The sequence below is a fragment of the Emys orbicularis genome, chromosome 6 (assembly GCF_028017835.1).
Source record: "Emys orbicularis isolate rEmyOrb1 chromosome 6, rEmyOrb1.hap1, whole genome shotgun sequence".
NCBI classification, from domain to species: domain Eukaryota; kingdom Metazoa; phylum Chordata; order Testudines; family Emydidae; genus Emys; species Emys orbicularis.
In genome coordinates this window covers 16,031,617-16,045,780 of record NC_088688.1, presented here as the reverse complement: position 1 = coordinate 16,045,780, position 14,164 = coordinate 16,031,617, and the positions used below count along the sequence as shown (strand labels likewise).

At 42.3% G+C, this 14,164-nt stretch overlaps 1 protein-coding gene across 1 annotated transcript in view; it reads left to right on the top strand.

The window, feature by feature from the left end:
* MYO5B (myosin VB) overlaps positions 1–14,164 on the top strand; it is a 256,177-nt gene that overhangs the window by 71,421 nt on the left and 170,592 nt on the right. Inside the window, exons 5-6 of the mRNA XM_065406951.1 lie at positions 1,859–2,002; positions 4,447–4,528. Coding sequence (XP_065263023.1) covers positions 1,859–2,002; positions 4,447–4,528 — 226 coding nt within the window. The remainder of the gene's footprint in view (positions 1–1,858; positions 2,003–4,446; positions 4,529–14,164) is intronic.

The following is a 14,164-nucleotide window of genomic DNA, read 5'->3' as shown; positions in this document are numbered from 1 at the left end:
GCCGGCATCGCAAGATATTTACCTGCTAGATTAGGGGTCAGCAACGTTTGGCACACGGCTCGCCAGGGTAAGCACCCTGGCGGGCCGGACCAGTTTATTTACCTGCTGATGCGGCAGGTTCAGCCGATCGCGGCCCCCACTGGCCGCGGTTCGCCGTCCCGGGCCAATGGGGGCGGCGGGAAGCCACGGCCAGCACATCCCTCTCCCACGCCGCTTCTCGCCGCCCCCATTGGCCCGGGACGGCGAACCGCGGCGAGTGGGGGCCACGATCAGCCGAACCTGCCGCGTCAGCAGGTAAATAAACTGGCCCGGCCCGCTAGGGTGCTTACCCTGGCGAGCCGCGTGCCAAATGTTGCCGACCCCTGTGCTAGATGCACCAAAGATTCATATGTCCCTTCATGCTTCAACTGCCATTCCAGAGGACATGCGTCCATGCTGATTATGGGTTCTGCTCGATAATGATCCAAAGCAGTGCAGACTGATGCATGTTTATTTTCATCATCTGAGTCAGATGCCACCTGCAGAAGGTTGATTTTCTTTTTTGGTGGTTTGGGTTCTGTAGTTTCTGCATCGGAGTGTTGCTCTTTTAAGACTTCTGAAAGCATGCTCCATACCTCGTACCTCTCAGATTTTGGAAGGCACTTCAGATTCTTAAACCTTGGGTCGAGTGCTGTAGCCATCTTTAGATTTCTCACATCGGTACCTCTGTGTTTTGTCAAATCTGCTGTGAAAGCGTTCTTAAAATGAACAACATATGCTGGGTCATCGTCCGAGACTGCTATAATATGAAATATGTGGCAGAATGTGGGTAAAACCGAGCAGGAGACATACAATTCTCCCCCAAGTAGTTCAGTCACAAATTTAATTAATGCATTATTTTTTTAACAAGCATCATCAGCATGGAAGCATGTCCTCTGGAATGGTGGCTGAAGCATGAATGGGCATACAAATGTTTAGCATATAACCAGGTTTATGCTTTATTTGAACTAGCCTCTCTTCCTGTGTTCCTAATGCTGACTCTTTGATCCATGAAAATCAATGGGAGTTAGGTACCTAACTCTCTTAGGCTACTTTCAAAATCCTAGCCTAAGCTCCTTGAGAATACTGAAGTGGTTGTGTAAAACCAATAGACTAAGGGTAGTCTACACTGGTGCTGGAGGTATAATTTCCAGCTCAGGTAGACATACCCATGCTAGTGCAGTCAAACTAGTACACTGAAAATAAAAGTGTAGCTATGGCGGTGAAAGCAGTGTGAGGGGCTAGCCACCCAAATATGTACCTAGGGTCTCAGATGGGACTATATTTGGGCTGGCTAGCATCTCCTGCCACTCACACCACAGCAGCTACAGGTCTATTTTTGGTGCACTAGCTCAGTTAGACCTAGTGTGGGATGTCTACCCATGCTGGAAATTACACAAACAGCTCCAGTATAGACATACCCTTAGATATAGGTTCATGAAGGCTACGGGGGGTTTAAAAGGCAAGTCAGAGGACTGTTGTGGCCATGGAATGTCAGTGACATACTCTCTCTAATTATTGAGAATGTTATAACATTGTCCATTCGGTTTCCAGTACTCTTTCACAATAAAAGTCCTTGAAACTAAATCAACTAATGTTGATACAGTGAACTGGGCCATATCAAAGATCATCTAGGTCCTCTGCCTTCATCAATTTACTGCACTTCGAATTCTCTGTCTACCTCCGTTTGGGAACTCTCTCTCTCCAATCCTCACTTGACTATTTGTGTGCTAGGTTTGTTTATTTCTAGGCTCTGGAGAGTAAAAATTGTCTTCCTGAGATAATATGCAAACTTACAAAGGGGATCCTTGTTCTTTATGTTGTGTTCTGTTTCATACAGGCAATTGGAAATGCTAAAACAACCAGGAACGACAATAGCAGTCGCTTTGGGAAATACATTCAGATTGGCTTTGATAAAAGATACCATATCATTGGTGCCAACATGAGGACGTATCTGTTGGAAAAATCAAGAGTTGTGTTCCAGGTGAGTTATGCAACATTTTCCGTTGGACTCCTTAATTTTATTTTTATTTTTTTTAGTGAACTTGCATTTTTTTTTTCTTAAAGATAGATGTAGATACATTAAAACCTTCCCTTTTGTAAGTCAAACTTTTGGCAGACCCTGGCTTTGGAGACTAGTCTAACAAATTTTGACAGTTCTTCAGGTTTAGAGGCTGAGAACATATGATGATGGTTTTGATTGTCAGAGCTGGCTTTGTATCAATGCTCGGTTTTTAAAAAGCTTTTTGAAACGTTAAGAACATAAGAATGGCCATACTGGTTCAGATCGCTGGTCCACCTAGCCCAGTATCCTGTCTTCTAGCAGTGTCCGATGCTTCAGAGGGAATGAACGGAACAAGGCAATTATCGAGTGATCCATCCTCTGTCATCCAGTTCCAGATTCTGACAGTCAGAAGTTTAGGGAAACCCAGAGCACGGGGTTGCGTTCTTGCCTTACTCGTTGCCCAGCTACACTGTAGATATGCTCGTGAAACATACCATGATTGTTTTGTACTTTGATTGTAAATGTAATAGCTGTCAGGGTACCTAGAGTTCATTTATCATTCTTCGTATTATTTTTTTAAATAAAATAAATTAACTGAATTGGAATGCAGAAAAAGAGATCACAGGATAAATACAATGCATTAAGGCTCCTGTTACATGTTGCTAAACAAAGGTAAAGTAGAATTATGGCTGTAAATATATTAATCTAGGAAATAAATGTATTAGAATTTTGTAGTTATATTAAAAAGTAAAAGCCATAGAACTCTAAGTTAAGGTTAAAATAAAAAAAAAAAATAAAAAAAAAAAGCCCCTCGGAAAGTCATAACACTTGTGTTGAGTGTATAGTAGAACCTTGCTAATCTGCAAATGTTCTGATTAGCACACCAAAAAAAGCAGTCCTGGCCCCCATGTCTCAGCAGAGATTTAATGAAAGGCGGGTACTGAAGTAAAAGTTGCATATTGGTAAGACTTTGTTCATTTGTGGTGGGTTGTTTTTTTTTAATAGTTTGTTTGGGGAGCAATTTTCTTCAAACAATTCACTCCATAGTATTGTTGTAACTCTCTTCTTTCCTTATCTGCAACCTCACTTTTCAAATTCAAATCTCACTATATAAATGTGTGTGTGTGTGTGTGTGTGTGTGTCACACACATATCCCTAACTTCCTACATGTGAGCAGTCTTTTTAATGGAACTACTCATCAGCTTAAATTTGGGCACATGCTTAAGTATTTTTCCAAATCAGGCCATAGACTGTGTGTGTGTGTGTGTGTGTGTGTGTGTGTGTGTGGTGAGGATAGTCAGGATCATATGAGATACACATTTGTTTTATGTATAAGTATGTGCATCATTAGGTTCAGTCTGTGCTTTCTATATCTTAGCTAGTTGACTGGATCTGGTGCAGCAAAGCACTTAAGCATGTGCTTCTGTGCTTTGTTGAATTGGAGCCCAGGGCAGGGAATTTGCTGTCATCTATCGTTTGTACATTGCCAAGCATGCTTTCACGGCTCAAAGCATGATTCACAAATAATAAGAAGGTTTTGCATTTAAATATCAGCTTTGATCTTGAAGCATCCCCAAGCATCAATATGTTTACCTGTAGTTAACGAAACCTTCGCTTAGTTCAGGCACTCTTCATTCTTAAACATCAAGGTTTCTGCTATAGAGGGGAGTCTTGGCTGAGCCTTAAAGTTTCAAGGCTTTTGATGTGTGCTGTAACTCACCTGGACATGCAGCTCTTCTGAGAGGCTTTGACAATTGACTTCATGAACTGCAGATTAGTCAATATCCTTACAGCATTTCACCCCCCCCCCCCCCCGCCCCCATAACAATATATCTTTACCTAGAAATTCCAGTAATTGGCAGGTTCTGTGACACTGGCTGTGGTAAAGAGGCATAATCATAAGCAGGGTAGCAGTGCTCTTGTACTGTGGGTGTGATCCAAAGTAAAGATGGCTGCCTAGTGCGTAAAGGAGAGCTGGCTAAATCTTGTCAAACACTTTCTCTCTAAATCTAAAAGTGTTGGTTTAATAGTAAGGTGAAAGTAAAAGTGTTCATGTTTTTTCTCTGTCATTTACAAGGTTATTTAGGTGCCCAAAGATGCAGAGAGGTGCTTAGAAGGAGTTACAAAAGAACCTGATTTAGGCACCTACCTGCATCTTTGGGCACCTAAATGGCTTGGTAAATCTGTCCCTAAGAATGCCATGAAGGCAACGTGCCCTTGAAAAGAAAGAAGCTTGTATTGCTTAAAACTGACCCTTGAGTTGCCTTTAGGAAGCCATGCTGACCACATAGTAATGTGAAGTTGCGATGGTTGGGATGAACCTTGGGGTATGGAAGACCCTGCTGTGAGTGGCAGAAAAATGAAGACTGTTGACTGTCCTTAAGTCATTAGCTGTAAAGTAATTCCATGTTTTTGTTTTGTAGGCAGATGATGAACGAAACTATCATATCTTCTATCAGCTGTGTGCCTCTGCCAGTCTTCCAGAATTTAAAGACTTAGCACTAAGTAAGTACGCTACTCCCGCAACCCATTGGGATCTCTGAGGCACTTGCTACCTGCAGCCTGTTCTTTGCAATAGCAATAAGAATATACACTATTACTATAAATGCAGCCCTACAGAGTCTCATTGGTTAGATTCTGTGTGCCAGCTACAGAACTAGACATCTTACCAAAAAGGTTAAAACGGAAATAAATTTGGAAGGCTTGTTCTTGTCGATAGAGTGCATGTTTGTCCACAGCCCATCATCCGACAGTGTGGTGCATATCAGTCAGATTAAATCTCAAGGTTGCAATAGCTGAGCGGCTGGAGGCTAAGACTGAGGCTCCTTGCGAAGGCGTGTAAGGAATCTTATGCGGTGCTCTACCTGATGTCATCAGGTTCACTTTTGTGAACTCCGTTACTCAAAGTTTAAAATGGGAACAAATGACAAACCATTATTAGAGGTCACTCATGATGAATCTGAGTGAAATACATCTTATAGAAGCTGCTTGTTAAAAAGTGACACTTCGTTGTGACACCAAGATTGTGGAGCCCGAATGATCTTTGTAAATGAGCGCATATCCTTGTTTAGCATCATTTGTTTTATTTAAAATATTACGGGTCTGATTTTTTTAAGGGGCTCTGATTTGGTCTCCCTTTTTGCAGGAAAATGTTTGTGCTTATAATTAATTGTGCCATCAAACTTGTGTCCACAGTTAACTGCTGGCATAAATCCTACTATTCAGATATTTAAGAACAGCACTGGGAGGAAAAATCAGTGTCTTAGGCATTTAAATAATAGGACTTGTGCTCACACTAAAAAAGGGAAGCTAGTATTGCAAATATGTCCCCAGATACTCGTGTTCCTAAAATTTATCAGGTGTGATGAACAAGGCAGCATGGAAACTTGTCATTCTTAGGCAGGGCTCTCAGACTGCTGGAGTTAGTGTTTCCTAGAGGATAGAGCGATGACTGGAAGTTAAAACTCCTGGGTTCAACTTTTCGCTTTGGTAGAGATTCCCTTGGCCTTGGGCAAGTCCATTGAATATCTCTGCGCTTCAGTTTAACCCTCTAGACATAATACTACTTTGGCTCGCAAGTCTGTTGTGGTGACTAATTAAGGTGTGCAAAGTGTACGGTGAGCCTTGGATGAAAGGTTCTGTACAAATGCGAAATATTATCAGTTGCTTATTATTAATTATGGTTCTTATTTAGTGTCAGAAATGTCACTTCCCAACAAAATGGTAGCCACCAGCTTCAAGCTCAGAAATTTCTATTGTAACTAGGAACATAGTTTCCGATTTATTTCACACTTCAGATATGTTGAGAATTGCTTCTTACCATGAGCTCTTGCAGCTTGCTATGCTAAACAATGGGTACTATTTCTTCCAAAGCTCTGCCTTTTTTTTTTCCTCCCCAAGAGCTCAGAGCAATATACAAATATTGTTGGCAAAATGCAAACAATGAGCCCTAGAGATGGAAAAGGTATATAGAGCTGTGAAACTGCATTTTGTTCAGCGTAAGCAGGGCCAACATTGATATCTGAGCCAGCCTGAGCATACATGTTGTTGTTTGACGCCCACATTCAGGCATACAAAGAAGCAGAGAGATGAACAAAAAAGTGTTCTTTACTCCAGAAGGAAGAATGAGTCACTTGGATGAAAGACTGACAGCAAATATAAATGCACTTCTTGGCACCATCTTCTCTCATTTTGTTTCTGTGCTGTTCAATAGGGACAGATTGCAGAAGCCAAGGTAAAGATCTAAAAAAAAAAAAAAAAGTGTTTCCACTTTGCAGGAGTCGCTGGGAATGTGGCACTACCTGCAAGAACTGTAGCATATTAGAAGTCAGAATATTGTTGACTAGATACCTCAGTCTATCTGCCAGTCATCTGAGTGAAAGTCTAAGGTTAGAAGCCTTTTCAGAGCTCTGTCTGGCAGATCTCTATTCATATAGTCTGTTCTCACTATGAGTTCCTCGCAGATGGGGTGGAAGACTATTGGAGTAGAGATCAGCCATGTGAGTCTGAAAGGACACTGGCTTTGATCTCGGAGCTCATGGAAACGTCCTTAATCGACTCTTATGTCCCAGTTATGAAATTGTCTTATAATAATTGAATTTCCATGATGCCTGCAAGCAATTAATCCTTAATGCATGGCGGCAGTAAAGTCTTGGTGTGTATCATTGTGTACAAATTATTAGAGATGCGATGAGCTTACATACCTGAATACCCAAATCTTACCTCTGGGTAACACAGAACTGTTTATAACTTCACTGCTTGACTCACCAGTCACTAGCCAAGCTCTGATCACCCCTGACCCATAAGGGTTTATGTAGACTAAGGTGAAAGGTGTTTCAGAATACGCTAGCTAGCACGTTCTAATGCACACTTTCTAAAACTCTGGGATAGACAAGGCTAATTGTACTTCCACACCTGCTAGCTGGTTGATTTGAAGCTAAGAGGGAAGCTTAGGCTTCAACTTATCCATTTAGCCCCTGCTAAAGTGCAGCTTGCCTTGTCTGCACTAGATTTTGAGTATGCTAGCTAACGTGTTCTTAAAAAAAAAAAAAAATCCTTCTCTTAGGTCTAGTCGAGACAAACCCAAAAGAGGGTGTGCATGTGTGTATTGCATCATGTTACCATCATGTGAATGAGCATAACATAACCGTAAAATGCACTGAATTGGTATTGAATCCATTGCAGGATAATAATGCTCAGCCCTGGCAAAGAACAGCACTAACTTCACGCAGTCAATTCTCAGCACCCCTATGAGAGAGGCGCTAATTCCCACTTCACAATGGGGAAACAGAGAAGCTATGGCCTCACTGCACAAAGATGTTTTTTTTTTTTCTTTTTCATTGAGATAGCTATTTCGATGTAAAATCTTAGTGCAGACAAGGTACAGGTAATTTTTACTTCAGTGTAGCTAATCCTGCTCCCCCATATGAAATTTACCTCAACTAGCTACGCAGAGGTAAAAGTTACCTGTGCTTTGTCTCCATTAGGACTTTACATCAAGATAGCTGTCTCCATGTAAATGACATACTTTTCATTGGGCGGGAAGAGAAGTCAAAGCCAGAGAGGTTTAGAGAATTGCTAGACATGGCAAGCCAGTGGCAAAACTGGATTCGACCTGGAATAGAGTAGATTAGCACTCCGGAGGCCCTGTCTCCCATTCAGGCAGCCCTGCTCCCCAATTCCCTCAGGCATTGGGCTTGCCAGGCACTAAGGCCTGGACTACGCCTGAAACTTAGTTCGACCTTACTACAATACTCTGAGCTGTGAAAAATGTCATTCCCTGTGTGATGTAGTTAGATTGACCTAATCTCCACCATAGATGCAGCTAGGTCAACGGAAGAATTCTTCCATCGAACTAGCCGTCGCTTCTTGTTGAGGTGGATGGACCTACATTGGTGGAAAAACCCCTTCTGTCTATACAGGAAGCGGCTACACTACAGCAGCGCAGCTGCAGCACTCTAGCTGTGCTGCTATCATGTAAACATACCCTAACTGTTCAACTTCACATGCTAACACCCAAAGTGTATGTATGGAGGTATCACTGGGACACAGACCATACATTTCACAAGCTATAAAGATTTTCAGAGGAAGGTTTTCAAAATCTGAGCTATGACAAGGCTGCAACAGAAGAAAAACTAAAAAGAGAGAGACAAGTTTCACTTCAGAGAGAGACTCTCTCCTTTTTTAAAATTACATTTTAGTCAAAGCCCTAGAATTCACGGTCGGGCTAGGAGCAGTCCCTATGGATCTTAAAACATGCCTTGATGTAATTAACACTGGAACAGTAGCAAGGCAGAAACACAGCTGGTGACCACACACACGCACTCTTCATAAAGCTTTAAACAGAAACCAAAAAACAATGAAATACCTTGTGGGCTAACCTCCCAGTCACACACTAGCCAGTAGCGCTATATTGTGCTGGCTGTTTCCATTACAGGTTCTCCCTCCAGACACTGAAGTTGAAAGCCAGAGTCATAACAGTGTAAAGAAGCCCTCTTTGATTTGCCAGGGGAAAAACACTCTTTCACCCTTCAGTGCTGCCAGATGATATGAACAGACATTGCATTTTTAGGAGCATTGTTTAAAAAGACTTGTTAATTCCATTGATCTCTGCATATTCCACACGAAAGGAATGCCAGCAGTCTAGGATGGTATCCAGGAGCCTTGCATAACTTCTCTGTCACCCAGTTAGGACTGGGCTCATTCATTACTTAGTTTTAATTTTCCATTAAAAATTAATAGCGGGCATTATTTAGCACGATACAATATAAAAACAGAACATGTGCACTGGCTGGCACATGGCAAGAAGAATGCCACTTTTCCTCTCCAGTGTGGACCTGGGCATACTGAACCACACTTTTGTCCTCCCCAGACAAGACTAGTAATGTGCTTGAACATCTTGAGAAGTTCAGATGCTACAGAGGTGCTGAGATACTAGGGCCATATAAGAACCTAGACAGAAGTGCAACATGCAGAGCCTAGTGCAAAACACTTCTACACACTGATTATGTGGTGCAACACGCAGAGAGCTCATTACACAGCTGCTCTGTAGCCTCTCTTAGATGCCAGTTAATTTTCTGGGTTGTCTCTGAGGTGCTCATTTTGACATCTAAAGCTCTAAATGTTTTATGATTTGCTGACCTCAGAGACCACCTCTCTTCCCAAGTGAAAGCACTGTAGTTGGCATTGGCCTGCTAAACCCAGTGAAAGCACTGGGTTGAGCATTGGCCTGCTAAACCCAGGGTTGTGAGTTCAATCCTTGAGGGGGCCACTTGGGGATCTGGGGCAAAATCAGTACTTGGTCCTGCTAGTGAAGGCAGGGGGCTGGACTCGATGACCTTTCAAGGTCCCTTCCAGTTCTAGGAGATGGGATATCTCCATTAATTATTATTATTATTATTATTATATTATCATCAATGGATGAGCTCAAGGAGTCTTCCTCCTTTAAATTTTAGCCTTGTTTGGCAGAACATGAAGGAAAGTTAGTTAAATGCAGGGTGTAGTGGGTATTGTTAATGGCAATAACATATGAGACCATGTTCCAGATAAAGGCCAAAATTCACTACTGTGATCTCTATGGCGGATCGATGCTATAGCCTGCTTTCCATACAGTAAACATGCACCAGTCTCGGTGACTGTTTCACGTTGGTAGGGAAGAGCAAAACAATGAAGTCTAGATCTGCCAAATCGACTGAAGAGAAGAATTCTGCTCAAACCCTACAGAAAGGCCACCGTTTCACAGATAAAGAATCTGAGGCTCAGAGAAGTTAAACAGCTTGCCCAAGATCACACAGCTGATGACTTGGATTTTGATACTGACCTATCTGGTACATAATATTGGAATTGGAAAAGATTAAAAAAAGGGCAACAAAAATGATTAGGGGTATGGAACAGCTTCTGTACGTGGAGAGATTAATAAGATTGGGACTTTTCAGCTTGGAAAAGAGATGACTAAGAGGTGATCTGATAGAAGTCTATAAAATCATGACTGGTGCGGAGAAAATGAATAAAGTGTTATTTACTCCTTCTCATAACACAAGAACTAGGGGTCACCAAATGAAATGAATAGGCAGCAGGTTTAAAACAAACAAAAGGAAGTATTTCTTCACACAACACACAGTCAACCTGTGGAACTCTTTGCCAGAGGATGTTGTGAAAGCCAAGATTATTACAGGGCTCAAAAAAGAACTAGATAAGTTCATGGAGGAGGTCTAGGATAGGCAGGGATGGCATCCCTAGCCTCTGTTTGCCAGAAGCTGGGAATGGGCAACAGAGGATGGATCACTTGTGTGATGGGTTGGATCACAGAACCCCCCCCGGGGACTGCCAACTGATGTGCCAAGACTACTTCTGCCTCTGCTTTCTTGCCCTGGCAACTTGGGACTTCAGTACCCTGCCTGATTTGAGCCAGACCCGCTAGCCTGCTGCAAACCCAGACCCAGGTCTGAACCACATCCCCTAACAGCTATAGGCTTAATTGAAAGCAGCTTAAGAAGTGTTCCTGTCTTTAACACTCAGATACCCAACTCCCAATGGGGTCCAAACCCCAAATAAATCCGTTTTACCCTGTATAAAACTTCTACAGGATAAAATCATAAATTGTTCGTCCTCTATAACACTGATAGAGAGAGATGCACAGCTGTTTGCCCCTCCCCCCCAGATATTAATACATACTCTGGGTTAATTAATAAGTAAAAAGTAATTTTTATTAAATACAGAAAGTAAGATTTAAGTCGTTCTAAGTAGAAACAGACAGAACAAAGTGAATTACCAAGTAAAATAAAACAAAACACGCAAGTCTACGCCTAATACAGTAATACAACTGAATACAGATAAAATCTCACCCTCAGATGTTTCAATAAGTTTCTTTCACAGACTGGATGCCTTCCTAGTGTGGGTACAATCCTTTTCCCTGGTACAGCCCTTGTTCCAGCTCAGGTGGTAGCTAGGGGATTTCTCATGATTGCAGCCCCCTTTGTTCTGTTCTACCCACTTATATATCTTTTGCATAAGGCGGGAATCCTTTGTCCCTCTGGGTTCCCACCCCTCCTTCTCAATGGAAAAACACCAGGTTAAAGATGGATTCCAGTTCAGGTGACAGGATCACATGTCACTGTAAGACCCCAAGCCTTCATTCCTCCCAGCCTGACTCACAGGAAGGCCTGCGTGCAAACAGAGCCACCCACAGTCAATTGTCCTGGTTGATGGGAGCCATCAAGATTCCAAACCACCATTAATGGCCCACACTTTACATAATTACAATAAGCCCTCAGAGTTACATTTCATATTTCTAGTTTCAGATACAAGAGTGATACATTTATACAAATAGGATGACCACACTCAGTACTTTACAAGAGACCTTTTGCATGAAGCATATTTTAGTTACATTATATTCACACTCATCAGCATATTTTCATAAAATCATATAGAGTGCAACGTCACAACTTGATGATTACCTGTTCTATTCATTCCCTCTGGGGCACCTGGCATTGGCCACTGTTGGAAGACAGGATACTGGGCTAGATGGACCTTTGGTCTGACCCAATATGGCCGTTCTTATGTTCTTATTCATGCCCTTCCATTGAAGTATACATCACTTCACTTACCTGTCTGGGTCTATTTCTGCCAATCTGTAAAATACATAAGCAAAATATGAAAATACAGATACATGTCCACATTCATTTGTAGGAGGTATGTGAAGATTAAGGTCTCTATCTTACAGATGACACCAGCACACCTCATCTAAGCTTTTTCATAATTCACCAGTGGAAATTTTTGACCAAAAGTAGCTTTGCAATTTTTCACACTAAAAGATGCTATTATCCGGAAGCTGCCAGTAAGCAGAAGGAACTGTTTTCAGGGGGATACATAGAAAGGGGAGCATGGAACAATGATAGATGGTACAGAACAGTAGTTGTGAAACTGTTTATTAACTTTCAGTATTAAAGAAAACCAAACATGATGCACAGTAATGTTGTATAGTGTACCATAATGCTTGGAGCAGGGGTTCTCAAATTGCATTGCACCGTGACCCCCTTCTGACAACAAAAATTACTACACGACCCCAGGAGGGGGGACCGAAGCCTGAGCCCCATTGCCCCAGGTGGGGGAATGGGACCAAAGTCTAAGCCCTAGGGCTTCAGTCCCAGGCAGGGGGCCTGTAATCTGAGCCCCAGGGCTGAAGCCCTCAGGCTTCAGCTTCGGCCCTGGGTAGTGGGGCTCGGGCTTCGGCCCCAGGCCCCAGCAAGTCTAAGCCAGCACTGGTGACCCCATTAAAATGGGATCCCGACCCACTTTGGGGTCCCGACCCACAGTTTGAGAACCGCTGGCTTAGAGCACGCTTAGGAAATTTCAGCTTGGTATGTGTCACAAGAAATACTGTAAAGCAGAACACAATTCTACTGTATTCAGTAGCAGACAGAAGTTCTCGCCATTCTCCTTACACTGAACCGTGTTGTGCTGGGCTTTCCATCTGAAGGGTTAAAGTCCTTCCCCTGCTAGGCCCCCCGCTGATTCACTTTCTGTTACAACATTGGTCTTGAGAGTTGAGCACCTTGGCCAAGCTTATGCTGAAACCAGAGCCCCAGGGTTTTACCAACATCTGCCTCGTTTCCCTCACATTGGCGCTTGTAGCCTCAGTGTGTGCCGTTCCTCTGCTCCTGTAAAAAGTTATGGCTGTTCTTCTGAATGCGCAAAACTTTGAGACACCAAACCTCTTGGGTCCTCTCACTTGCTTAGCACCAGGCTCACATAGGACCTCTAGGACCTGAACTTTAACAGCAAGAGATAGGTCCACTGATTGGAAGCCATGGCACACAGTGGAAGTGGTCAGCTGCACATGCTCAGAGGACCTTCTCTCTTAAATCAAAAAAGTTTCCATTAGCGGCATGCCTGTTGCTACTATCTGAATCCCATTAACACTGGTCTTGACGGGTCAGGATTGGTTCCTGGCAATATGTTTCGATTAACCAGAAGTTGCTATTATCAGGGTTGCTATTAAATGGAATCTACTGTATTTCGTGACAAATATTAAAAACAAAAGGAACTTGAAACTTTATTTAACCCCAGAAAAGAAGTAAAGAAAATGTGTATGTTACACGTTTTCATATTAGTCTTTAGTTTGAGGGGAGAGAGGAGCCGGTGCTTCTGAGAGAATGACATGGCACTAACCACATGGGTTATTTTATTTTATTTTGTCTCAAAATTTTGAATTTTCAGAATATTTCAACCACTGTCTTAGCTGGCTGAAAATCACCAATCATTGTTCACAAATGTTGTCTAAATTTTTAATTTTTTTCCTAGTTCTAATTATAGGTATTGCCAGGCACTGTTTGCTTAAGTGCTGTGCAATCCTTCCCACACACAGCCCTGTTAATGAGTCTCAGGGCTGATTTGCAGCACCCTTGCAATTTTATTCCTGTGCCTTTCTCCAGTACCCACTGCCAGTTGTGCCAACAGGCATGATGTTCATGGGATAAGACAGTTAACTTATTTCTATCTCTGACTTAACCAGCTTTGAGCCAATTGTAGATCTGTAGAGGGTGATCAAGTAAGGGTCCCATTCCTCACCCACACTGTCTGTTAAATTCCCATTGAAATCTGAGATAATTCTGCATGTGGGGCAAGTGCAGGATCTCGGTTTAAATGTTTCATTTTATCTGGGAAAAGAAACGCATCGATTAAGTCTAGAATTGCTTCAGTTTATATCTAAACTGGACTGTTTCCAAGTGCTACGCAATGCGCTTCCTGAAAATAATTAATCAAAATAATTAACGGTGCTAACACACAAGCACAAGGCAGTAACATAGTAGTGAATCAGAGGGGTTTGCAATTGTTAAAATCGTTGTGCATGTTTTAAATGAGTATCAAAGTGGCTTCCTCAAGAGGTTTATTTTTAAAAATGCAAATGTCAGCCTGATACACACGATCTTAAAAGGAAGATGAAGATGAAAAACAGCCAGCGTTTCAGGAGTTTTTTTGGTCTACAAATCTTAACCTGGCCAGCTTTCTCCAGAATGGGGAAAAAGAGGAAGCACCCCATATTACAATATCTCTTGTGCTAAACAGCCTACAGAGGTAGATACAGTCCCTGCTCTGTGGTGCTTACATCCTAAATTAAAAGGCAAATGGATAGCTCCTCTG